This window comes from Chroicocephalus ridibundus, chromosome 8, assembly GCF_963924245.1.
Source record: "Chroicocephalus ridibundus chromosome 8, bChrRid1.1, whole genome shotgun sequence".
In the NCBI taxonomy this organism is placed as follows: Eukaryota; Metazoa; Chordata; class Aves; order Charadriiformes; family Laridae; genus Chroicocephalus; species Chroicocephalus ridibundus.
Genome location: NC_086291.1, coordinates 33877811 through 33904824, shown reverse-complemented (window position 1 = coordinate 33904824; position 27014 = coordinate 33877811). Strand labels below are relative to the sequence as shown.

Below are 27014 nucleotides of genomic sequence, written 5' to 3'. Positions count from 1 at the left end.
CGGCGTTGCTGTCGTCACCGATGGCTTTTCGACCGCACGCGCTCTGGCTGCGATGTAGACCGGGCACCGCCACCCTTGGCAGGGTGGGAGGTGAGCAGAAGCCACGGCAGGTCCTCGCTCGAGGGTCAGGGGGCTGCTGTAACGCTTCCATCAAATAAACATCCGAAATAAGCACCCGAAATTTCCGAAAAAACCCTGAAGAGGCCTTTTCCCCCCGCCCCTTCAAAAAACCCATCGCTGCAGCTCCCCAGCCCATCAAACCCCCTCCAATATTAAGTTGATGGAAAATAAGTTGACGTGGCCAATACAAGGGCTCACATGGCCCATTAACTTGCCCAAGCCTTTTTTGTCCCCGCCACCGAGCCTGCCCATGCCTCGCATGCATGAGCCATGCCGTGGCCGTGTTTTGGCTGCTGGCAGCGTTCAGGCCAGCGCAGCAAACTTCGTCAGCATTAGCAAAAGCTGGCAGGAGCCGGCAGGTGCCGGCAGGGGCCAAAACCCACGCGTGCCTCCAGCCCAGCCAGTCCTTAGCAGAGGGAATGCTTCCATTTCTTTTCCTATGGCTGGATGCGCTGCTTCCCGTGGATGGCAAGTAGCTTCCCATCAAGAGTGATGGAGATTTCCTATGCTCCCCCCCAGGCTGTAAACCTCTTTGTCCGGGGAAAAGCAGGTGGCATGACAATGCCCTGCAGGGTCTCCTCTTGCCGTGTACACCCACCCACAGCTGGCCCCCTCCCAGCCCGGAGTTAGCCCGCAGCACAAACCCATCCCCAGCAGGTCCCCTGGACCACGGCCGACCCAGGGGGGAACCCCATGAGGATGCAGGAAGCCCCGCATCCATCCCACCTCACTCCGGCACCTGAGGTGTTGACACGGATTTCCCATTTTTCTGGGTATTTGGCCAGCTGAGAAGCGGCCGAGGCAGGCCCACAGGGTGACAGGCTGAGTGCAAGTTTATCTCCACACCCGGCTCTTACAGCCCAGCCCTGAATGAGCCACCCCGGGGACCCGCACGTGACAGGAGGACCTGGAGCTGCTGACGGCGAAGGGGTTTTAACGCTGCTTAATTCAGCAAAGCGGTTGTGAGACGTGGTAAAAGTCCTGTCGGCTTGGAGAGGTTGGTTGTAGCCATAAAGCACTTGTCTTCCATACGTTAGGTGAGAATCAGAGGGATGGACAGACAGCTGTACAACCCCGCTGTCTTTTGTAGCCCCCTCTCCCCAGGGGCAGAACTTTCCAAGGGCTATGCCAGCGCGGAGCTGCCTCCCACCCTCATTGCTTCCAAGGAATAAAGTCGCTCCCTGCAAGACAAACGCGCAGAGGCTCCATCCCAACGCTGTGCTTTTATTTATAATATTTCGTTTGGACCCAGAGGAAAAAAAATAAGAAACTAAAACTCACCCCGAAGAGAAAAGCCGAGCATTTCACCTGGCCCAGCCGCCCTCCCCTCCCCACGGAGGAGCCGCCCGGTCAGCACAGGCTGCCCTGGTGAGACATCCAACGCAGTATTTGTGTTTAATACATTAAAACGATAGCTGGGGCCTTCTCCAGGCCCCCGCTCCCCTCCCTCGCTCCCTCCCCATTCCCCCCCTCCCCCAAAATACTGATTAATGTCAGAGCATGCAAAACCCTGATCCCATCCTGCCCCGGATATGCGCTGGGCCGGCCAGCCCTCCTGCTGGAGCGCTCACCCAGCCCCGGTGCTCTAAAAGCTCCCCTTATAACCCCCATGGCGTTTCGGAGGGCAACGGGGGAAGAGAAGGGGCGTTATTGCGGGGCGTCTCTGTCCTCCCGTGCCGCTGGTCGCCGCGGGGTTAGGTCTCGCTGGCGGTGTGCTGCCGCAGAGCCGAAGTGATGGCTTTACAGTCTGTCACCTCCTCCGGCAGGCAGCCCTCCTGGTCCCGGAGCGCGGGGTCAGCTCCCGACTTCAGCAACAGTTCCACAATATCCAAAAACTCGCAGGCGGCAGCTGGAGGGAGAAAGGGAAAGGGTTAGTCTGGGGATCCTGACCCGAGGCGGGGGTGATGGGCGTTTCTGGAACGGTGCTGTCGCTGGTGACTTCCCATGCGTGTGCCAGAGGCAAGAAACGCCATCTCAGCACCTGGCCCGGCGGAGCACATCATTTTTCAGGGCAGTGTTCAGTACTCAATGTATTGCTTGCCTTCGGATTTCACAGTGCAAAGGAAAGAGAAAAGACAGAGCGAGAGCGATGAAAAGCCAGAAGCCCTGAGAGGGTGTTACTGGTGCAGCCACGGCCCCAGAGCCCGGCCGGTTTGCAGGGCATCAGGCGGGAGGACGCACAGGGTGCCCGGGCGCAGTTCGGCTAATGCTCCTTCACCTCCAGGATGGGAGAAGACCCTGGGAAGCGCTACTGCAGCACCACAGAGAGCCCCAAAGTGCCGCCTGGGAAAGCCTTCCCTGCCTGCTTTTGTACCCAGAATTTATAACGGATTTATAATTTATAACACATTTATAAACCCTTGCCCCTCACCTGCCCCCTGAACCTCCCAGGGCTCCGCAGGCGGCACGTCCCAGGCCGGACAGTGTCAGCACTGCCTCGCTCCCTGCTTTCATCCATCGTTTCTCCTTGCAGAAAATTTGGATGGTTCTTAGCTGCCGGCTGGACTTTTCCTGAGCACCAGCTCCAAGGGCACAGGCCAGTGCCCACGGACAGCCGGTATGGGTATTTCTAACCCGTACGTCCACTAGCAACTATTTTTTGAACCCTGATTTCCTCTGCCGAGATAGAATCAAGTTTTGACCCGAGTTCTTCCCTGTCCCGAGGACAGCCTGGCAGCTTGCAGCTCCCTCTCCGACCTTGCCTAAGGATGTTAAAAAAGTAAGAACCAGGAAAAGCGGGAAAACTCTCAATACTGAAGAGCTGGGCTTGGCTGATGGCAGCAGAAGTCCCGGTGCCTGGATTCTCCCTTAAGCCCACGCAGAGCAGATCCCAGCGAAGCTGAAAACTGCCTCAGCCCTCACCTGCCTTACGGTACCACGAAGCCGGCAGCTTCCTATCACGCTGGCAGCAATTGGTTTTAATTATATTTCAGGCGCTTTTACAACACAACCGACTAACTCTTTTTTTTTTTTGCCGTTAAACATAGTAATTAGAGCGTCTTTTTGCATTAACTCTGCAGTTTTCTACTGACCCAAAGGGACAAGCAGCAATGTTTCATTAAACTAAATTTGATGTGTGACCGGAGCTTATACTGAAAAAGATAAAAAAAAAGGGAATGAAAAAAGGAGTATGGGGTTGGTGAGGAAGCAGGTGGAGGTGTGGGTGAGGCTGAGCTGAAGGGCCGGGGGCACATCCCGGGGCGACGGCACAGCACCCTTGCAGAAAGCTGACTTCCAGGGGTGCCAAGGATGCTGTGGTGGCAGCTCCTGGGGACGGGGAGCTGGTGCCCGCCTGGGGAAAGGTGGCTTCCTCGTCCGGTGCCGCTGGCAGGCACAGCCCGTGTCCCTGAGCGGGCCCTGGGATGTCCCCCCCCCCGGGGACGAGCACGGCTGCTGGATTTATCGCACCCTGGGAGCCTCGATTTGTCAAGGGCCGGAGCGGCAGCCCTGACACTGGCACGGGTGAAGATGGATTTCCATTCAGCGCAGTTCGCCTTCCGACTCCATTAATCCTCAGGGTTCAGATGATGAATTTCTTTCTTTTTTTTTTTTTTTTATTATTTATTTTCCCGCCAGCGTCCCCTCCCACTGCCCTGCCACAGCAGAGAAAGAGCCGAACAGATGGTGCTTTGCAGGGAAGCCGGAGCGCCCATGAGGATACAGAGCCTGCCCACTCCACGGCCACGTGGCCACAAGTGCTCGGAGAAGCCTTGATTTCCTCTGGGAGAGGCAGCGGCAATGATTTTAGTATTCCCGGCGGGTGGGTGGATGGATGGATGGAGAGGAGCTGAAGACTAACGGGCTGTTGAGCGGGGAGACCGTGCTCATACCCATCAACCCGGCACCGACCGCCGCCTCCAACCCGGAGGAGAGCCGGTCCCGCCTTGGGTCCCACCGATGAGCCGGTGCCTTCGGACCATGCTGCCAGCTGGCCTCCACTTAACCTCCGATTAAAGCGGGGTCGGCGCCGATCGGAAGGAGGCAGGATTTATAACCCGCAGCAGGATGCAGTTTGACACCGGCTGCAATCAGGAGAGCTGTCACCACAAGGACAGCTGTCAGGCCCACGCCGGCTCATAAAAAGGGATGGAGACACCCTAAAAGCAGTGGCTGCCTTGCTGGCCTTGCTCGTGGGATTTAACCCTTCCCTGAACAGCCTCTAACAAAAGGGGAGGCCTTATAAACGCACTGCTCTGCTCAGCACCGCCAGAGACAGTTTTCATAGAAGCTCTCATGCCTCCCCGCTGCAATTAACGGCTCGGTGATGAAGTGCTTACCGAGGAGATTTTCAGTGAGTTCCAGTTTCAGGCCAATAGCCACTCGAATCAAACCCGTTCTCTCATTTAACAAGCTGTTTTCAAGATGGGGGTGATTATATGACCAGATCAGCTAAGTAAGGGAATGAGGACAGCCTGGGTGCAGCGATGGTCGGCCAGGGAGAGCGGGGCACCCGCGGGGACACCGGACCCGTGTGCCAGTGACGCAGAGAGGCCTCCCCAAAGATAACGGACAGGGAGGGGAAGCGAAAAAATCTTAAGACTCAAAAAAATTCATGGAAAAAGCCTGCAAAAGCGTCACGATGGAACCATCTGAGCTGTCAGGGTGGATCAGAGAAACCACGTGTGAAATAACGTTAATTAAATCAGTTATGTTTGTTTGCTTGTGTCAAACAACCTGCGCCAGCCACAGGGATCCACTTGCAAAGAATTTACATTGAGGCGATGCAGCCACCCTCTCCTCTCACGTATTGAACTTGCTTGAAGCAGGTGCTCTCGGATAACTTACCCTCTGCTTTTGCACAACCTACTATAACCCGCCACGCACCCCCGGGGTAGGTAGATGTCGGTGACAGAATGGGGAGTGGGGGAAAAGCATCTCCCCGGGAGAGAGAAAGCCCGAAATGCGGAATGAGCTGGGCAGAAAAAAAGGCAACCTGGCATTGAGTGCTGTTGTTCTGCGGACGGCAGCAGATTCGCTACTTCGGTCAGAAGGGTAAGAACTTGAAAAATAAAGCATCCCACGGGAAAGAGGGCATGGGGAGAAATCATACGCGATCGTAATTACAGTCTCAGTTCAGGGGCCCTGGAATCTGGTAGTTTAGATCCAGGTCCAAATGCTGTGCCTTGGACTGATCGTCTGCAAAGCAATTTTGCCTTCCCGCTAACGTCCTTGTGGAGAGATCAGAACGAGAGAAAAAGACACAAACACTTCAGCATAACAAGTATGCTCTTAATTACACAGTGGCAGGCATAAAATAAGAACTGGTACGTCTTAATTTTGGAAAAAAATTATGATCTAGACTAAATCGATACTTTTTTCCTATTCCCCACGCATCAGCTCTGCGTGTGTCACTTTAGTCTCTACTTCTCTCATTTGGAGACGGAACAATCTTTCAATTAAAAGGATTGATACAAAATCTCATATCTAATTAGCATGTAATTGTAGGAGGGACACAAACCGTAACTTCGCTCTGCTGGTTTTGGTAAGTAGAGGAGCTGCTGCTCTCTCTCAGCTACCATCAGACAGGTTTGTCGCCAGGACACGTGGAGGTGAAGTCCACCTTGCTTGTCCCCTTCCCCTCCCCTGCGAAACCTCTTAAAGCCAGGACAGACCCTCCTCTCTGCCTTGGCATCCCCCAACCAGAGCCAATCCTGGGGCTGGAGGTGACAGAACCAAGTCTTGGAGGTGGCGGAACCACGTCTTGGAGACATGACAGGCGCGCAAAACAAACGCTGGAGAAAGTACATCGATAACTGGAAGGGAAAGGGAGGCTTTAAGGGGAAATTTGCAGAGGAGAAGGAAGGGAGCACAGCAGTCTTCCTCGCTGCTTCTCCCAGGACTCCTACTCATACCACGCTGGGATTTGCTGGCGGAGGTAGCCGCTGGTTAATCAAATCCAGTTTCCCCGCTCGTATTTCTACTGAAATTTGCTTTCTGTACGTAGACCATTTACTCCAGCTGCAAATCCATCCTGTTAAGAGGGAACAACCAAGCTAAAAGGCAGCTTACCGTAATGGAGTGCAGTCTGGCCTTCCCCGTCCTGAAACAGAGAGAGAGAGACTTGATTTTAGAGGTACTGGTAACGTCGTGGGGATATAAGTAAATCCCAGTTTTAAATAAAAAAGCTGAATCACGGCAATATTTAATTGACTAGATAAACAGCCCAGGACACCCAGCTACCTGGCAGTTAGGCTTTGAATCACCATCCCCCATCAATCCATATTGATGGATAATCAATACCTATCCACCCATAAGAGTCCGTGGATCACGTCATGACACGAGTATAATTCAGTTCATAAGCGTTATCACTTCCAGCCCATAAAAATGAAGGATTTCAGTCCTACGGCCTTACTTTGGGACCCTTGCTAATCCCGATGCTTTAGTGCAAGATGCTTCCGTGCAAGCCCAGCCTTGGCCGGCTACTACAGAGAAGGGTAAAGCGGTGGGACACTGTGATGTGCTGCACTCTTCAGCACAAGGGAGCACACAGGGGAAAACCCCACTTTTCCTCTAGCTGAACGAATCTTAGGTCCTTGCCCTTCAGAATTCAGGTCTGGACATAGGTAGACCCACAAAGCCCAAGTAAATCAAGGTCTTGGTGGAAAGAGACCTGGGAGTCCTGGGGGACAACAGGATGACCATGAGCCAGCAATGTGCCCTTGTGGCCAAGAAGGCCAAGGGCATCCTGGGGTGCATCAAGAAGAGTGTGGCCAGCAGGTGGAGGGAGGTCATCCTCCTCCTCTGCTCTGCCCTGGTGAGGCCGCACCTGGAGTACTGTGTCCAGTTCTGGGCTCCCTGGTTCAAGAAGGACAGGGAACTGCTGGAGAGGGGACAGCAAAGGGCTACCAAGATGCTGAGGGGACTGGAACACCTCTCTTATGAAGAAAGGCTGAGGGATTTGGGTCTCTTCAGTCTGGAAAAAAGACGGCTGAGGGGGGACCTTATCAATGCTTATAAATCCTGAAAGGGTGGGTGTCAGGAGGATGGGGCCAGGCTCTTCTCAGTGGTGCCCAGGGACGGGACAAGAGGTAACGGGCACAAACTGGAGCATAGGAAGTTCCACCTAAACATGAGGAGGAACCTCTTTCATTTGAGGGTGGCAGAGCCCTGTCACAGGCTTCCCAGAGAGGTGGTGGAGTCTCTGTCTCTGGAGACATTCCAAACCCGCCTGGATGCGTTCCTGTGCAACCTGCTCTGGGTGACCCTTCTCTGGCAGGGGGTTGGACTAGATGATCTCCAGAGGTCCCTTCCAACCCCTATGATTCTATGATTCTATGAAATCCCTGCAGGATGAGGGTGAGGAAAGGGCTAGGCGCAGCGCTCGGGAATGAGAGCCGGTTGCTGAGCTCAACCTTGCGAAGCACCTGCAGCGCAACGGCAGAGCAAAGCACGTGATTTGAAGACATGGGCACGCAGTTCCCTCTTCAACTAACACATACGCCGCTGCATCGGCCGCAGTGGTTTGGGAAGCGTGTCCTGTTCCTGGCCTCAGCAAGCGTGGGCAGGGCTTTGCCTGTGAGCAGCTGGTGCTCCCGTGGCACGTCCAGCACCGCAAACCCAGGCACAGCCCCGTGCCGCAGCCCCGTCCTGCCACAGAACAGGTGAAATAACAGAAGGAAAGAATTATTGGCCCCTTTGCTTTCACTACCCCACCAGGATTAGCCTCTAATTCAGTTCTTTGCCTCCTTAATTTATTTGCATCTGTTTATGGAGACTTAAGTTTTTAATTACCATTATCTTTGGGATTAAGGTGCAAATTCTACAGTCTGCTGGGGATTCTGGAGCAGGCGAAAGGGAAAAGAAGAACAGGAAAACAGGTAGAAATCCCACCCGTAGCTGTTTTGGGCCTTCTGGTTTCCCAGCCTAATATTCTTTTGACATTAGCCATGTTCAGCTGAGGACCTAGGAATGACTTGGGTCTCAGGGCGGGAGGTGCAACGCTTTGCTCTGGGACACCGTTCCAACACAACAAGCACGGGAGCAACAGGGACAAAAGAGAAACGCCCGATTTAAAAGGCATCTGCCGCCTAAACATCCATTTCACGTCTTTGCTGGGGAAAATGCAGGGGGTGAGATTGTTCCTTCCCCCTGCTCCATGCGTGGCCCTCACGCCATCGTTTGGAGGCGCCTCACTTCAGAAGCCTGCTTCTGCCCAAACTGCCGGCAGCGCAACGCGAACAGCTGTCACTAGAAGATCCCACAAACCAAAGAACTGAAGGAATCAAAGACGGCATCCATTGATTATTCCACACTAATAAGGTAACGGATCTGAGCCAGAGCCCCCGAGAGGTCCTTAAGCACATGCCTTCTCGGAGGAGTGACAGGGCCAGTACTGACTTCAGCAAAATATGGAGCAGGGCTGGGGAAGAAGAGGCAGGAGGGCTACGAGTGAGTTAGTGGAAAGGCAGGCTTTCAAGTAGGCGGGTCGTGTGTGTGCTGGGGGGTGGGAAGCCAGCTCCCCTCTGCATTGCTGCCTTCAAAACTTTTGCAGCCGGCAAAACCCGCGGGTGAACGGGATTGGAGACGTGCAGCAGAAATCCCTTTCCATGGGAACGCTTTGCTGCAAAACTCCTTAGAAAATACGTAGGGCTGCTCCGGGAATACCACAGCCATTTGCTCCTCTTCCAAAGGAAGAAAAAGGAAACCTTCAGCAGCAGGCTTTTGGCTAACGAGGCTTTTTATTTCTCTTAGATGTACTTTCTGGCATTTATTAGGCTGAGAAGAGAGTGCAAGTCCCAGCATACGAAATGCATCTCTTTAATCCCAGCATGGTTTTTAAAAAGAACTATTAATCCAATGTTATGCAAACACTGGTTACACTTTATTTACACCGCGGATTTGGTTTTTTTTTTCCCCTTTGAGCCTGATGGCTGGCCAAATGTTATTTGTTATACTTCTCAGATGCTATGCTATTTGCTTGTATTTTCTCTGTGACAAATTTTAATCCAGGTAAATGGAAAAAGCTCTAGTGTGGTCACTCACTAAGGGCCTTGAAATGCCCTCCGGAGGCTGCTGATCTCAATCCCTCTTTGACTGGGCTTTTCCGAGCACCGTGGCTAATGGGAGCCCGACGCGCCCAGCTGCTCCACGCACGGCGCCTGCCTCCAGGTACGGCAGCGCTGAGCCTTTAGCGCGACACGGTCACACCTGGGAACTAATCAAAGACGGGCCGTGAAAGCAAGGATTACAGCTCCCACCGCGGAAATTATGGGAGACAAATATTGCCTCCCAGGCGCGGGAAATGTTTCTTTTACAACGAAATAAGACGCACAGAAGTGGTCTTAAGATGAATTGTAGCTCGTGCAACGGATATTTCCTGACATGTGACAGAAAGCAGTGGTTTCTGGAGCATCCTAGGGAAGGTGCAGAGTGACCTTCTCCCAGGATGTGCCTCTGTTGGGACGAATGACCCCAAACGGTGAGCGGGCAGGGACAGCCTGACACAGCCTCTGCCCTCACCTCGCTGCACCCTGCCCAGGGCACCCGTAAATGTCACCTCCCAGCCTGGGATCGCCGGCACCAGCCAGGAGCAGGGCATCCCGCTCTAATCTCTGCAGCCGGGAGGAACGCAGATGCCGGCAGCAAACAGACAGGCTGTTCCACTCACCTGGCTTCTAAGCGGGGCAGCTAATTTTTCTCCATTGAAAGCCATCAGGATTTTTGTTGGTTTATTTTACACAAAGTACTGAATTGGAGGGGGGTGTCTGTCACAATTGTTTACTTTTTCTCCCTCCAGTTTAGCTTTCAGATTACAGAAATGTAAATCACACAGAGCTGCAAGTGCAACAAGACCCAGAGTCTGTCAACACACACTGAAACCAATCATTTGATAAATCTGTAACGTAAAAACCTGAATACCGTAACCAGTTATTCCGAAACTGTGCTTATGGAAAGTTAGGCAATCACACTGTGTTATCATTTCTGTGCTAAGGCATGTGAAAAGAAATTAGACTTTTTTTTTTTTTTTCCTGCAATAAGATCTTCTGTAGCGCGAGAGGAGCACAAAGCGAAGGTGCTGAGTAGGGGAGCTGGTGTCAGGGAGAGCAAGAGAAAAGAGCGCAGCTCTGGGGACAACGCCGAGCTCTGCTCTATGCCAGGATGCTTCTCAGCAATGCCATTTCAACATTCGCGCATCAGCTGGAATAATGTCAATGCCACAGGTTAAAAAGGAGGCACTCGGCGCTCCGATTCCGTGAACTCCAACACAAAAGGGAGAAAAGGCCAGGCTCAAAGCAGTAACGCTTAGTGTTTCTGTACAGCTTTGCTTTCCGCTTGCAAGGCACCGGCAGGTACCTGTCCCAGAGCCCTTTTAGCAATAGCCTGGGCTAAAAAGAAGGAGCTTGCGGAAATGGCAGAACCCATAGAGGCAGACAGAAGACAACCAGAAAGAAAGGAACGACCATTCATTACACACTCAAATGCACTCAGTCCCACATATGCAAGTTACTGACCAAAACCAGGTCGATTCCAAGCTTTCTTCTTGCCATCTAACGCTGCGTGCCGTCCCCGGTGCCTTTTACAGCCTCCTGGCACATCTGGCCGTGGCAGGATGACAGCCGAGCTGCACGGCCTTCGAGGGAGATGAGAGCGTTTCCAAAGACTTCAAAAACAAAACCAAATGTCCACGTCCACCAAAACCATCAAAACAAAGATGCTGCAAAATCACCAGTACCTCCTACGTCCATGGCCTGCGACAGATGTCACTCAATGAAAATCCAACTACTAGTGGGTAACTTATTGGATAACAGGATTGTGTTCTGCTCCTGAGAAATTTAAGCAAGAGAAATGAGAGAAGATGGACCGAGTGCAGATGGACCAACTGTCTTATCCGTTAAGTGGTACTATGGCTACTGCACATCAATTTTGTCTTATAAGTGATAGGATTATATCGGTGTTGCCATCCCACGTTCCTTCCTTGGGAATTTCTGTACCCTGCTTAACCTAACACAAGGTTTTGGGACTGAGGGGCAGAGACATGGAATCGGCTCGGCTGAGCGCTGCTGAGATGCCGCACATGCTATAAAACACGATTCCTGCTGCCCTGCCATGGCAAGCAGACCTTGATGTGCCGGTGTTTGACTCTGCTGGTTTCACGGGACAGTTTTTAAAGCAGTGTTAGACACGCATTGACCTTCACTCTCAAAGCTGTGTGCAGAAACCTCTGCGAGTGGGAGGGCGGCCCTAAGGGAGACCCTGTCTCTTCATCTCAGGTGTTTTATTTAGCCCAAGCACAGAAAGAGGCAAAACAAAACCCTGCTGGTTACCTTGGTGATCTTTGGTTCACGTGGACCCCCTATGGGTGATGAAGCTGGGGCTGGACAGCCCCCCACACCATCTGTGAGGGTCTGCACAGGATCCCAGACCTCCTTGAGTGCTGGCCCACACTGAGACCTCGTCTCTGTGCCTTCCAGCGCATCGCCAAGCGCAGACACCGCCAGCGCGGAAAGCACAGCAGAAAACATACACACTAGCCTCTCCCTTTTGAGGGATAGCACATGCACTCTTTATTTCAAGGTATTCTTCCCCCCCTACCACCGCCGCATCACCTCTTCTTTCTGTTCATTTGCGCACCTTCTAAGGTGCACACTCGTTCCCATTGACAGACTCCAAATGTTGGCAGGGATCGCAGGAGATAAGAGCGATGAGGTGATAAGAGTGTTTAACAGCGCTGGGTCCTGGGCAGCATGGATGGGCCGGAGGGAAGATAAATATTTACACTACATCTTTAGCAGGCGAGTGAATAAAAAGGGCTAGAATACAGCCTCTGAACAAGCACTGGTGCTTAGGAGCTGTGAATATAAATCTCTGCAGCCTCCCGACACACACTCACTCAAGCCAGGGAGATGAAAAATAGCAAGAAAATACTTCCCTCCACTTTTAAAAAGGGTTTTATTTCTCATTTATTTCCACTTTAGACTTCAACTTCCCAACAATTTACTTTAACCTCATCATCTTCTTTTTCTCTCTCTGAAATTTTATCCCCAAGATGACTGAGGGTGAGACTACAGCTAAAAGCACACCAGGATTTACATGCTAATACCCACCAATACGTAAAACCAGGCAATGCGGGCTAATACGACCAGTCTGAACTCCACCAGACAATTCAGTAGATGGCCCCAACACGGTCTTTATTTTTATTTTACACACAGCAGCCTGGGTTTGGACACGCACACTAATACATGTAAAATGAATGCTTGCCCGATCGAAGCAGACAGACAAGTGCAAATCGCTGTGTGTGCAAATGCTGGCATAGAAAAGGAGGGGTTCAGTTTGCAAACTGATACTGCTCTTTTAAAAACAGAACCTTAGACCAGTGTGTGCCCACACGCACCAGGACTTTTGCTTTTAGTTGCCTTCTGACCCTTTAAGAAATGCCAGCAACAGTGCAATCTGAGAAACAAGACGGCTTTGTGCCAGAACATCTAGAGTCCCAAATAGCTCCGACAGTAGGAAAATGAAGTGGACTTTTATCTTTTCTCCTCATTTTTCAGCTTCTGATTTCGCGAAAGCAAAATACACTTGTGACAGCTCAGCTTCACCTCCTTTTTCAGACTGGGTGTCCCATACGAGGATAACTGGTTGGCTGGTGTTTATGAAGCGCTTGCGTTATTGTTAAGCGTGGGCTGTTGTGAGACGCCGTGATGCGCATCCTCGGTACCAGCTCAAAGTCAGCTCAGGCACTTGCCAAGGACCAACGCCGTGGGACAAAGGATACAGAGCAACCTCCGGTAGAAGCAAAACCAAAATCCATGCGCTGTCACAAGCAGCTTATTTGGGGATTGCAAATAGCCCAAGCTAACAAGAACAGGACTTGGATATCCCCTAAGTTTGGTTCCCCAATTAAATCTTCCACTTCCCTTGCATGTGGGTAGGCTCGGCCGGGACCCTTCTCTTACTGAGCTCTCTGTCTCCAAGAGCTCTCTCCTCTGCCCCCTTCCTCCCATTCGGACCTTCGCCTGCACTGTGCCGGGCAGATATCCGTAAGGATGGAAGGTGCTAGACAGATCTTTATCATCACCTCGTGGGCCGTTCTCCAGAGCCTATCGCCAGGCTATCATTTGGCCTATCTTCTAAGTGCCTACAGATAAATTAAATCTGCATAGAGAAGCAATTATTACATTTCTAATGGCATGGACCCTTACAGCACAATCTGCTACTGAAAGGCAAAGGAAATTGCATTAGCTTTTGTTTGATTCAAAATTACGATCGAGGGAAGAGGGATGTTGAAGCCCTTTAAAGCCAAGCCTCTGAGCTGGGGATCATTCTGCCTGGGGACCTCCCTATTCATATCGGCTGCCTCCGCTCATACTCCCGGTTCATTTAGGTGCACTAATTCGGAGGAGCCCTCCACTTGCAAAGCTGCTGCGAAAACCAGCGCTAAGAAAACTCAGAGAGGACACGATGCCCAGGAACTGCCTGCCGGTCCCTCCCTCCCTCCCTCCCGAAGCCTGCATCTGCTAATGCACCCAAACGCCACCGGCCCGAGGAGTTCAGCGTGCCAGGGTTACGCTAATCCCTCATCGCCCTAGTTTCTAACTGGTGGTGTACCTAAATTTCCAAGTGCAATTTCAATGGGATTTATCACGTCTACTATCATCAGCGTGTAGCGCCGCTGGCACAGATACAGGCTCTCCATATCCCACCACAGACACGGCTGTCTTTAATTGCAGAACAAACTGATTTCTGAATCTCACACAGCGGCTCTGAAACTCTCCGGGCTGTTTTCCTATTGAGCATTTTCACCTCAATTTGCAGCCGGCATTCAGAGCACAGCTGCGTATTTGTACGTACGTATTTATAGCTTGCTCCAAAGAGTATTTGCTGCCGCTTGTTACTTCCAGCATCAGGCATCTTTCTGGTAATCAAACAAGTGTCTTGCTGCAATATAAAAAGCTGCGGGGGAGCTTCCTCTGCCCGGGGATCAAAAACGTGTTTGGAAAGAGCCGGTGCCCAGAGCTGTAACAAGCGTCACGGCGCTGCAGCTGAGCCGGCCTCCCACAAAACCCTGCAAACAGGACAATATTCCTAAAGGCAAGATGCTAAAATCTCCCTTCTCAGGGTGCTTCCCTGCCCCCTCCCTGCGTAAAAGTTAGTAGCTCTTGTACGGCTTTATCACTTTAGCGTGGCTGAGGCAGATACCTGGTTATTTAAGGGGCAGGATAAATGGGCTGAGACAGCTTTCCCATCCCCAATTCACTAGGGAATGCTTGGAAATTCCACCTGACACCGGGACCGCGCTGTGCTCTTAAACAATCTCCCGTCTGATCCGATTGTTCCCCAGTGGGGAGGCAGGCTGCAGCTCGCTCAAGAGTCATTGATTGGATTAACAGCCTAATTCCCAACAGATGAATAGAATACTGATGTCTTGTCAGCCCACATCATAGAAGGAAAACACAATCTGCTTCTACAGCCCCGAAATTTAACCCTTTGCTTCCCCGCTCCCCCTCCCCAGGGCACGGGGCTGAACGCATCGGTCTGGCACTTTCAGCTTGAGATCCGACCTGTCTGAGTGAGAAAAAATATATTAATCTTTGGGATGGTTTGCCTAATCATCAACGTGCCACGGGATCACACGTTATTCTCCATAAGGTTAGTTTTGCAAGAAGCCCTCTCTTCATCCTTTCTAGACAGAAGAAATTTATACTGTGGACCTTAATTTTTTTTTTTCTTCTCTATTTTTACCACCTGCCGTTATAGGAAATACCGTACACTTCACAGTAAGTGCCGAAAACGCATAACCTTAAAGATATTTTTTCTGAAATATACAGATATCGAACGTTTTCTGAGTCTCTCATTCGATGAGGAGGGCAGACCTGCCTGGAGAGGAGCATCCAGCCGCGCTGCAGGAGAGGCATCGCTGCAGTGCCCTCTCCCTCCAGCCGCTCTTGGCAAGCCGCAGGGCAGGGGAGAGAAGCCGCCGGGCACACCATTTGCTCTCGGAGAGCTCCCGTTCCCCACCTCCTAATGGAGACACTAATGTTTTCTTACCTCATAGAAAGACCGTGATAAGAAATTAATTGCTACCGGTCAAATGTTCACTATTACAGAAGCAGGACTGTATGCATGTTAAAGAGATTCTCAGAGAACAAAATTTATTTATGGCCTCCTTGGCACTGTCCACATTTATTTCCTTGCTTGGGAGACAAGAATAAATAAAAATCATCTGATTTTAAGACATGTATTCAAAATGACTTATTTTTTTCTCAGATCACTGGGGTCCGTGACGCTGTGGGTTTTGTTTCCTTCTAACAGCCACCTTTGATGCTTGCATTTACAAACCAGGCAGATACACATTTGAATACTGTCATTCTTTAAGCAGCAATCCCAGAATATACAGAAACAAACAGAGCTACAGCACTCATGCCAGGACTGCAACCCGTATCGAGAGGTGGCCTCTGGAGTAACTCTGATCCAACAGTCTCAGCGGCAACAGCTGACCAACTCTTCAGCTGTTTTTCCCACCTCTGCCAGGTGTACATCACCTGAGAGTAGCCAGGTTGCTCTGGGAAACAGCAATACAATATTTCCAGTTTCATTTGGATTTTACAGCTCGCGGGCAGAGTGGAAAAATTCCCTCCATCACTCCTTAATTCTAAAAACCTAATTAGCCCAGCACACGCGACAAATAGGAGAGAACGCATGAAAGGATGGAGGTGGGCACTTTTTTTTTTTCCCCTTTTCTTTTTAACAGTACCTGCTAGCTACGAGAGTTTTTTCCGGACTTCATCATTTCACAGCATTAATATGCATACAAAAAACTTGCTAGGAGACTGACTGAAAGGAACAGGCCTTCCTTCTCCTGGCTGCCGATACTGCGACCCTGCAGAGAGACGCAGGGTGCTCCGTGCTCGCAACGCGGGCAGTGGGGAGGCAACAGTACGCGTCAATGACCGAGCTGCCTTAACCAAAACAATTAGCGAGAGATGCTGCATCGACTCAAACAATTCGATTAATGCAGTGTTAGCGCTGGTATTTTAAAGTAATTCGAATTATTAGCTCCTTTTACAATTTGAAACCATAACGTTTCATTTGCAGCCCAGACGTGAATTGTTCCAGAACAGCGATAAATAAGTTAAATGACCCCTGTCCTTTCCAGCCCCTGTCCTGTGACATGGCAGCGTTGTATATTCACGAATCCAGGTTAAGGATGGGGACTGGGGCAGTTGTGCCCTGGAACTAGCAGACTGCAGGTTTTATAAATACATACAGAAATAATTAAAATCTAAGGGGTTTAGAAGGGTTAATCTCCTTTAAATAATCTCTGCCACAAAGCCTGTAAAGTCACTGCTGGCACCGTGCCCGCGTGGGACCGGCTGTCGGATATCAGGACAGCACGTGTGGATGGGAGCAGAGAGATTAAGCGGAAGCGCCGCGGCGGTGGCCCGGCAGACACGCTGCTGCCCCGCATACGGCTCCCCTCGTCACCTCTCGTTTCCCGGGGCTGGAAATGCTGCGAGCAGGATGGGATCCGGCCCCAGCCGGCAAGTCAACATGCCACTTGCTCCACCTGATTAAAGAGGGAGAAGGAAGCTTGATTAGGCTGCTAAATCTAGCAGGTTGGGCAGGGGACAGCGGGAGCCGAGAGCATTGCTGCCACTGCCCAGTTCACCTGAGCCCTTTCTGACTTCAAGGCAAACGCTGGCTTATATTTATTTAAAGGGAAATAAATACCTCTTTTCCTATACAGGCTTGAAGCGACAGCCCTGGGCAGCCAAGGAGACGTTGCACTTTTAATTGTCAGCTAGCATGGACTCAGAGCAGCCACTCTGCATTTCAGGACGCCCTCTTTGTATAAAGTGTCATTTTAAAGCCAACAACCCAGTGGCCATTAGAGATAAAGAAATAATAAAAAAAAACAAACAGAGAAAGCACCCCTGTGTGGGCTAAAGCAGTGCCCTGTCTGAACCCACAGTTTGATTTCTGCTAATTTGGGCAAAAGGCAGGGTCAGCTGAAATGCCCAGGAACCCTGCAGTCGCGGCTGGAGCACCAGCAGGGAGGTCGCAGTATCGTGACGACTTGCAACAAAACCATGTCTGCAATAAAAGCACAGCTACGCTGCACATGGTGACATGCCGCAGGAGGAGCAGAGGTGCCACTAACGGCCGAGGGATCTTTTCCTCTTTTAAGTCAGCGAGGATAAATACTCTGAAGATGCTGTTTTGGTCTCATAAACCTTCCCTGTCTTGGTGTGCAAAATCAAAACTTTCCACGTTGAGACGGCCTGAACCATCCTCTGAACTCATTAAATGAGAGCCGGATTTTATTAAGCCAAGCTTGGGGAAGCCTGGGCTCACACGGGAGCTGAGTTACAGTGGCCCATGGCCCTCAGCTTGAAAGGCACATTTTTTTTTTCTTCTCCTTTAGAAAAACCCAATACCCGGGAGCTTGCTCAGACGTTTTAAAGCATCTCAGGACAGTGCTGTGCCCTGCAGCCTCCAGACAGCCTTTCCTTCCCAAGCACGCCTGTTTCTTAAGCATGCCGACTCCTCTTTGTGGCTAATCTGGAATTAGAGAGGACATTCGCGCACTCACAGCCGTCTGCCAGAGGGGGAAGGCATCAGAGCCCGGATCCTGGCCCGAAGTGGACCACTGCCAGGGACAAGCTGACTGCACGTGTTGAGTTAAGAAGCTCCCGTCTCATCACCTCAAAGGGCTGCTGCTTTTGTGACATCCAACAGCCTTTTAGCAGCCTCTGCAAATTGTTTTAGTAGCCGATTTACCATTTTTTATTTTATACGGCATGAAGCTGCTCTTTCATGTGATCGTCCACCACCAAGTACAACTACACGTCAGACTGAAAACTCCCCTCTCAGCCTACGATCATTGGGACTGTTCCCTGATGGAAGAAAGGAGAAAGAAATACAGAAGCAAAATTGGTGCTGCGTATTCGCAGACAGACAGGTTTCCAAACAGCTATTAATAAAGTGTCAATACTAAAGGAGAAAAGGAAAAACGTCTGCAGAAAACCGCCACAGGACATCAAACCGTATCAGTTACTGGGATTTCTCGATGGAGCCACAATGCTATTAAAATCAAGCTGAACTAAGTACTTGCAGTTTGGTCTGTCATTACTTATTTAGTGAGATGCAAAATTGATCTTCACTTTAAAGGGCTCTTTCAAAGTCTAGAGGCAGCACTTGCTCCCTCCTTGTGCTGTATAATAGAGGCGTTCCTAATGAAATTCAGCAGGGGCTGGAGGCAACCAAGGAAAACCGCGGCCAACTCCATAACAGACAGATTTATGTTCAGGGATGTCCTGCTTTTTGAATGAGTTATTCTGCACAGGGCAGGAATAACAGGTTCGCCATTCACGGGTCGTACAAGCGCGGCAGAAGGTCAAGTTCCCCGGCGGTGCTCAGTGCGAGCCAAAGGCTGGGCCTGCGCCGAGCCGGTCCATCCCATTTCCGACTAAAGCAGCCCAGGGAGCCCGCCGGGACCCGGACATCTGTCCTCAGCGCCCAGAACTGGGACCAGCCCATTTGGCACTGGGCGGATGGCTGGGGAGGAGCAGATGGCAAGGACTGGTGGTGGCGACCGACGTGGGGCAGAGCTGAACCAGTGACCCTGAGGTGAAAGGCTTCGTATCTCCCATTATCAATCCCCAGAGCCCCCTCCGAAGTAAGTGTTGATACATTAATCTTTCTGACTGATGGAAACAAACTGCAAATATAACGTTCCATGGGGGAATCTTTTATTATTTTGAGCCGAAATAATAAAAGCTTAGAAACCTAAAGTTAAGGGCATTCTTCGGTTTCGTTCTTTCATCAATGTTACTATTTAATGCCATCCTTTTCCTCTTCCACGTACCAAATTTAAAGAGCACGTCATCACGCATTAGTCTCCGAGCGCGGCCCCAGTGTGGATTGCTGCAGTAAATAATAAACTGGTGTTTGTGCTTCCTCCCGTGCATGCTGTCCTCCTAAATAGTTTAATAACAAAGGAGTATCTTTAGGAGCGCTGCTGGAGTGCCTCGATGAAGCATGTTGCGTAGCATAAATACCTCCACATCAGGACACTTTTCAAAGCCATCAGGCAGAGGGGTCAGTCTGTTGTGGGTTTTTTTAAAACTGCACAAGCTAATGCTTTAAGAGTGTCTTGATGGAATCAGGGAAATTGGATTGTCCCCCCATTTGCTGGCCTAAAACAAGCCTTTTTTTATTTATCCCATTAGAGGAACACAAGAGAAACCTTTTAAATGTCACTAAAATTTTCCCTGCATTGCAAAACCCAGTCAAAAGGGGTTTAATTTTCCCTGAGACCTCTTAAGTAATGCAGTATGTCAAGGTTTAATACATTGCGCGTAGGAGATTGTCTATATTCTGTGCTGTTTCACCAGGGTGACTCTGGCGGGTCGGTCCTGTTTGCTGGATTCGGTCCCTGCCAGCACCCAGCTGCTCACCCAGCTCGCACCTCTTTAGATCAGTTCTGGTGAAACAAATAGACAAGCGATAACGAGACGAGACGTGCCTTCCCAGATCAGTCCGGGATTCCCGAAAATTCAGCAGTGCCTGCCACTCTCCAGTAATTCTGCTCTGTGAGATGGGGCGGCCTCTGCTTTTGTGAGAGCTCGTAATTTATAGGCTTTATTTACTTATTTACAGGAGGACTAGAGAGACTTGGCAAGAGGCACTTATGTACACAAGGCTCCAGATTCCCCCGGAGTATTTAATATGACAAACATAAGCCGCATACCAGAGGCGGAGCCCAGGATTGAAAACTGGCAGCGCACAAAGCGCTAAAGCCTGCCGGCTAAAGGCAGCGACAGGGTCACTTACTCTTTAAAGGCCGGGCTGGTGCCCGCTCAACCCTTGCTGCCCCAATGGCCGCGGGGCATTAACGCCAAAACAGCTTCTCCAGGCCGCTCCAAGCCCATCCCACTTGTCAGCCAGCCTGTAAGCGACGGGTGACCTGTTCTCCCAGAGTAATGCCAACTAGTAACATTTGCTACTAAAATACACCATTATTTCGCTCCTGCAGGATAAGGGAGTTCTCTGTCCGCCCCGTCCTTTTTGCAAACTGCGAACACTTCGTCACAGCACAGCAGAAAAGGACCTGGGGCGGGGGGGCGGGGGCTGAGTCATTTTGGGCTGACTGTATAATCCTCCCCAGCCCTGGTTTTGTAGGGAAAGGAGGAATTAGAGGGCAACAAGCATCCAAGCTGGGGTACGTGAGCCCTCAGCCTCCTGTCCTCAAATCCACACGTACACACCGAGAGCTGGGGAAGGAGCAGAGACGGGGAGAGCAAGGAGGAGGGGGCAAACCCCAGCCTCTCAACTAGTTACAATAAAATACAGCCCAGCAACTAAGATGCTGCCTCCTGATCTTCCCTGTAGGGCTGCATAATCTATTTTACAGAATGTCAAAATTCAGCATGAAAATTGGAAAAAGGGTGGTGGTGGTGGGGGGAAATATCCCAGACTGGCTGGTTATTGGACCAAGGGCTGTGTTAAAAGGATCAGGAGGTGGTGGGCCGAGCGGTGGGGGAGGGAATGGGATAAAGTAGTGGGTCTAATCAAATCAGTTTAAAAAGCTGCAGCCTCTCCGAGTTAACCTTGCCAATCAGAGAGCGAGCGGGAGCATGTCTGCGCACATTAAAGCGGGAGCGTGTCCTTGAACCCGCAGCGTACTCCATCCTCCCCCCGGCAGCCCACGCAGGCTGGGTACCCAACACCCTCGGCAGGCAGCCGCAGAAAAGCCCAGGATTAGGCACCCTCCTTAGCCTCGCTCAAGTGGAAGTCGACACGGCTCGGATGCTTCCCTGTGATTAGAGGTGAGCTCATGGGATTAAGCCGGCAAGAGTTGGAGAAATGTTAAAAAACAAAAACAAACAAACAAAAAAGAAACGACAAAGAAACCCCTCCCATTGACAAATGCTGTCGTATTGAGCCTGGCAGCTGTGAGACGCATTACTAACCTTTGCTAATGACTAAGGGCACTGAAGTCACTTTAAAATAAATATTCACTAGGAATTACACGGGTAATCTAAAGGGATTATCCTGCTGCCTTAACAGGTCCATAAACTAAATGTTAAATGGTCTACACAAGTGTTTACATTAATTTTGACCCAAATCAACCCTTCTGCTAAAAGCTGCGGAAAGCCAGACTCAATTTTGGAAACCACTTGTCTGCATTGAGTTAGCGTTTTTACAAATGTCCCCAGATCCCCCGTTTTCTGAAGGAAAAAAGGGACTGAGCTCTTGGAAGCCAGGGGCCTGCCAGCAGCCAGGGAAAGGCTTTAGCAGAAATGTGCATTCAGAACACGGAACAGCAGGCACAAATCCAGTCTGCCACATAATCCAGTCCCTGTGGCAAAAGTATCCATGTTCAGAGTCTTAGCTCCAGCCCTTCTTCCCTACGGAGACAGGCAAAGCACAGCGTGGGGAGAAGGAGCTCTGCCAGAAACAGTGGCTGAACCCCAATCATTCCGTGCCTCAGTTTCCCCACCTGTAAAATGGGGAACATGCCATGTGCCTTCCAGCCGGGGCACTCGTCCCCATGCCTCCCATTTCAGGAGGGGAATTCCGCTGAAGCAGGGCTGTGTGTCTCACTGAGGCTCAGCAGCTCGGACTCGGGCAGGTCTGGAGAGCAGGAGTTAAGGCGTATGCTTCAACAACGGGGACTGCATTACAAGAGGAGAACAGCTCCTGTGCACCGGCCTGCAGCTCCTGACAGCAGCTTCAGCGTCTGTACGTGAAAAAGTATAGTCTAAAAACACACAGATGCCTTAAAGCCCCCATATGCAGTTGCCTGAATTGCGTCAAATTCCCAAAATAGTATCAAACACAAACGGGGAGTAAGGACTACACAGGAATAATTAAAACTACATCGATGCTCCCCTCCAGCAGGCATTTCAGACCCAGCCTTAGAAAAAAAGGACTCGGGGTTATCCTCATTTCCCAGCCCGCGCTGCCGGCCAGGGAACACACTGGTGTGTTCAGGGCCCCTCAGCCCAGCAGAGAAGGTGCATCTCCAGCCTGTGATCAGACACACTGCACCTGTGCACGCCTTCCAAAACTATGTCATTTTTTTAACCCGGACCCCCTTAGCCTGTCTATCCGAGTCGGCCAGCACGCACACTTCTGAAGGCAGCTATTTCTCTAAGGCACGCCAAATTCACTTTTAAGAACGCAACAGCACTAAGAGAATGGAAGAGACATAAACTCCTTTGAAATCCCACTGCTCCTACACAATCGCTAGCAATAAGCCAGAGGCAAATCAGGAAAGCGTGGGACATGATCAGGCTGCTTGAAGCACAGAAACGTGCTATGGCAATGGATCTGAACAAACCCAGTCCCTGGGGCCCTTGGAGGTCCGCTGTACAACTCAGGGAAAAGAAGAATCAAGCACAATGGGAAGCTGGCAGAGAAAGCACAGTCCAGAGAAAGATCAATATTCAAAAACCTCGCTTTTACTGGTGGAAGGAAGAAAAACATTTGTGACCTTCATGTTTTTTCAACACTTCTTCACGATGTTCAGAATTTCCTTTTTATTAGAGAAAAAAGGAGGAAGGTCTAACCTGGTAAAAGCTAATTTCACGGGAGATCTTCTTCGAAAGCCTTGGCAATAGGAGTGGGAGCGCTGTCTATCACCCACCGAAGGCAGCGCAGGAGGAGCGCTCCAACAAGAGCATTTTAAACTCAAATGCCAGGCAAACATTAACAGCAAGTAAATCCACAATTTTACACACTCTCAAATGAAAAATCATTCCACTAAATGAGATTTCCTCCCTCCAAAATCCATATTTTTATGAACTCTTAAATATATGCTAGAAAAAAAAATTAACATATAAAAACTAGGACTTCTGTCTTTAAAGATGAATTCTCCCCCCTCCCTTTTTAAACAAACAGTTTCAAAGTTTTCTTCATATATTGTAAAAGAATGATCAAGAGGAATAGATCAACATCCTCCTCACTGGTTTCCATCTAAGTGACCTAAAACAATCTCCTGCAGCTGAAGGAGCCCTGAACAAATGGGAGAGTATCACTACTAAGCCAGCTCTAAAACAAAATACTGACCGCTGTAAAAAAGGCACAGTTGCTATTTTCACTCCCCATCCCAGCTGACAAAGGCTGGGATAAGAAAGCTTTTAAGGAGAAGCCACAGAGGGTGGCAGGGCAAACCCTTACCCACAGGAGTGTCCCTGCAGGCATAGGACAACTCACCCGCAGACACCAGCCCCACGGGGTGGGCTGGCACCATCAGCCCTTTCTCAATTGGTGGATAATTCACACCAGCAAAAGTATTTGCACTTGCCAATGAAGCCTTAAATAGGGATTCAGAGCACCAGGTTCGTTGCAGGATTTAAATTGGCCGAAATCACATTCCTGGGTCTATTAAGAGGGAACACTTGTGAGACGTGGTAGTATCGGCTGCTCTGCACTGCAGCTACTGAGGACGTGTGAGTGGAAGGGGAGACCTCTCAGCTCTGCCGAAAGCAACGTGAAGCCTGATTGCTGTATTAAACATGGCTATCCAAATATCAGCTCCTTCCTGAAAAGCTCCTCCAGAAAATTGTCAATCCATCCAGGGTAACTCCTGGATTGTTGAAGTTCAACAAGGCCAAGTGGAAGGTCCTACACTTGGGTCAGGACAGCCCTCGTTATCAATACAGGCTGGGGGATGATGTGATAGAGAGCAGCCCTGCAGAAAAGGACTTGGGGGTAGTGGTAGATGAAAAGCTGGACATGAGCCAACAATGTGTGTGCTCGCAGCCCAGCAGGCCAATCGCATCCTGGGCTGCATCAAAAGAAGCGTGGCCAGCAGGCCGAAGGAGGCGATTCTGCCCCTCTGCTCCACTCTCGTGAGACCCCACCTGCAGTACTGCATCCAGCTCTGGAGTCCTTAGCACAAGAAGGACATGGACCTGTTGGAACAGGTCCAGAGGAGGCCACAAAGATGATCTGAGGGCTGGAGCACTTCTGCTGTGAGGACAGGCTGAGAGAGTTGGGGTTGTTCAGCCTGGAGGAGAGAAGGCTCTGGGGAGACCTTAGAGCCCCTTCCAGTACCTGAAGGGGGCTACAGGAAGGATGGGGAGGGGCTGTTTACAAGGGCAGGTAGCGATAGGACGAGGGGCAATGGTTTGAAACTAGAGCAGGGCGGGTTTAGATGAGACATTAGGAAGAAGCTCTTTACACTGAGGGTGGTGAGACACTGGCCCAGGTTGCCCAGAGGGGTGGTGGAGGCCCCATCCCTGGAGACATTCAAGGCCAGGCTGGATGAGGCTCTGAGCAACCTGATCTAGTTGAAGATGTCCCTGCTCACTGCAGGGGCGTTGGACTAGATGGCCTTTAGAGGTCCCTTCCAACCCAACACATCCCATGATTCTATGAGCTCACCCTTACTGCACTTCTTGGTCACGCCACAACGCCTCCCAGCACCTAAAGCAGAATGGAAATGACTGCTCAGGAGCTTCAGTTTGTACTGGAGGCAGCAGCCCTCCGTATCTAAATGTATCTACTGAAAGCATGCAAAGTTTAGGTAAGCGAAGCCCTTCTGTGGGCTGCATCAATGCCTGATGCCTAACCAAGACTGAATTTGGATATGGAAATGCATTCATTACTGTATTTCTCTGAGGTGATACAAGCAGCAAGGTATGGAAAAGCTATGTGATATCTGGGGGCCAAGTGGTTTGGGGTTTTTTTGGTGGTGGTTTTTTAATCTTTTTTTTTTATCTTTTTTTTCTTCACAATACCCAGTTATGGACGATGCTTACTAAGGAGAATGGGTGAATGTGGACTTTGATCATCCTTCCCCCTCAGGAAACCTTTTCTGCTGTAGGCAGGACTCCTAGTTCAAACACTCCTTGCGCCATTCTGTTGCTTGTTCTGCAAAACTTGCCCCACATCTCTGTGACCCTGTGAAGGGAGAAGCCCCCCAAGTCCCTATGATTTTATGCGGTTGTAGCTGTCATCAGAGCAACTGTGCAACAGCATAAAATTCAAAGATAGATAGCTTCACTTGGTGGCTTTTCACACCTTGAGTGCTCAGGAGACAATACCCTTCTCTGAGAAGAGGCACAGTACTATAGAGCGATGGTACATATTAATTTCTAAAAGAGGATTTTAATCATGCAACGTCCTCTGCAGTCGCACAGAATTTAATCTCATTGCTGACAGTGGGTGATGGGGGAGCATGTTAAGTGGAAAAGTTGTATTCAAGACCTTCTTGCAGATATGTGCTACGGGCAGTCCCTTGGGAGGAAGAAAATGACCCAAACTGGTCTCTCTCACCGGTGAACACCCCGGCCCAGGGCCTTGACGTACCCCAGCCGCTCGCACAGCAGAAATGCAGGTGCATTCCTAAAAGTTCGGTGCAAGGTTCAAGTACGTGTATTAATACTGTTAGCATTTATCAAGGCTTACTTTACAAATATTGATTTATTAATCTAAGCAAGACCCAGGGACATCTGCACATAGTATTCCCCCGTTAGTTACAGAAACTGAGACACACACAAAAAAAAAAAACCAACCCACTGTCTGACTTACTCAAGGTCAAACGAGGAACACAGCCCACAGCCAGGATTAGTTTCAGGATCCTGAGCTCCCAGCGCTATGCTCTGACTATCAGGACATGCTGTCCTTTTCCACGCTAGGTCTACCCTCTTCTCATAAGATACATCTTCACCTAAGCCTATGTTCAGTCTCACCTTCATTTAGTAATCTGGGAAGAAAAAAATAACAAAGAGCCAAAAGTTGAAAACCATAAGCCATGAACCGAATCTCTCCCAGCTGCTAAGGAGACCCGCCACAACCGGGTTGGCATCTTAGTTAGCACATGCCTCCTGGATGGTTGTCTTCCGTCTTGTTCCGCTTTTACCAAGGACCACTCGCAGGCAGCTTTTACAAATCAATCAAGCAATTAAAGACAAAAATCCCAAAGGAATTAATATAATTTGTTCCACCAGTTTTAATGGGACCTTAAAGCTTATATGAAAATTTGTGCTTGGAATCATGAATACATTCTTTTTTAAAAGCTCCAATTCTTTTTTAAAAGCTCCCACGGAACAAAAGAAAGTAACCACTGCCTAGGAGGGATAAAATTCAATTATTGTCCCCTGCTAAAATAAAAAATACTTCCCTAATATATCTGAAGTTAGGGAAAGCTAAGCGATGGCTCAACAGAACACAATTCCATAAAACCACTACAGTTAAATGAAAAATGGTGCATGTTTTCAGGCAGCACACATCTGATGTCTACTTTCTAAAGTCAAACTATTGAGCAGGTAAGTCACTCTGTAATCCCCCGTAACCATTCTTTTGGGGTATAAGACCATCTTTGGACTACTCATGGATAAAAACACAGTATGAGACAACAGATCTCCTAGCTTTAAAATCCTGACTAACTGTGAAGAATGACCATAGGGTTTTGTACACAATAGCCATGTCAGCAGCATGGGAGCACTGCAAAAAGGTAAAAGTATCTGAGTGATAACTAACTACACACTATGTCTGAAGGTAGAGCTTTTAGAAGACATGAAATTCAAAGAATACTGCAAAACCCTGCAGGAAAATCATGCCAATGCGTTATGCAAACTTCTTTATAATTTGTGTCACTCTATGTTCTTTATGTCACGGTATGTCCTTTCCACTCTCAGTTTGCCCAGAACATGAGAAGCGTGCTTCTTAGGAAGCCCAAAGTCAAGCCCAAAGTCTCAGGGTAGACAAGAGACAACATGAGAAAAGAGGATAAAACTTTACCAAACACTGAATGCTTAATGACAGAATTAAAGCCTATATTTAGTCCTCATCTTTCTCCAGTTGCTCCTTGACTTTGCTGCTAAAATCCTTGATTTTGTTACCAAAACTTGAGCAGGAAAGTTGCCTACCAGACTGTGCCAGGTGACGTCTCCTTTAAGAAGTATGTTATTCATAAAGACAAGGAAAATTCTATTTAT

At 49.8% G+C, this 27014-nt stretch overlaps 1 protein-coding gene across 13 annotated transcripts in view; it reads right to left on the bottom strand.

The window, feature by feature from the left end:
- Positions 1-1328: 1328 nt before the first annotated feature.
- ACBD6 (acyl-CoA binding domain containing 6) overlaps positions 1329-27014 on the bottom strand; it is a 90869-nt gene continuing 65183 nt past the window's right edge. For 3 of the 13 annotated variants that reach the window (XM_063344247.1, XM_063344243.1, XM_063344250.1), the window contains 2 exons: positions 6130-6160; positions 1329-1969 (listed from right to left, as the gene is read on the bottom strand). In XM_063344247.1, coding sequence (XP_063200317.1) covers positions 1928-1969; positions 6130-6160 — 73 coding nt within the window. In that variant the 3' untranslated portion in view covers positions 1329-1927. Of the gene's footprint in view, positions 1970-6129; positions 6161-10571; positions 10809-16591; positions 16628-18800; positions 19041-27014 lie in introns of those variants that run through there. The other 10 variants (XM_063344242.1, XM_063344254.1, XR_010072284.1 and 7 more) reach the window with 7 other exon arrangements.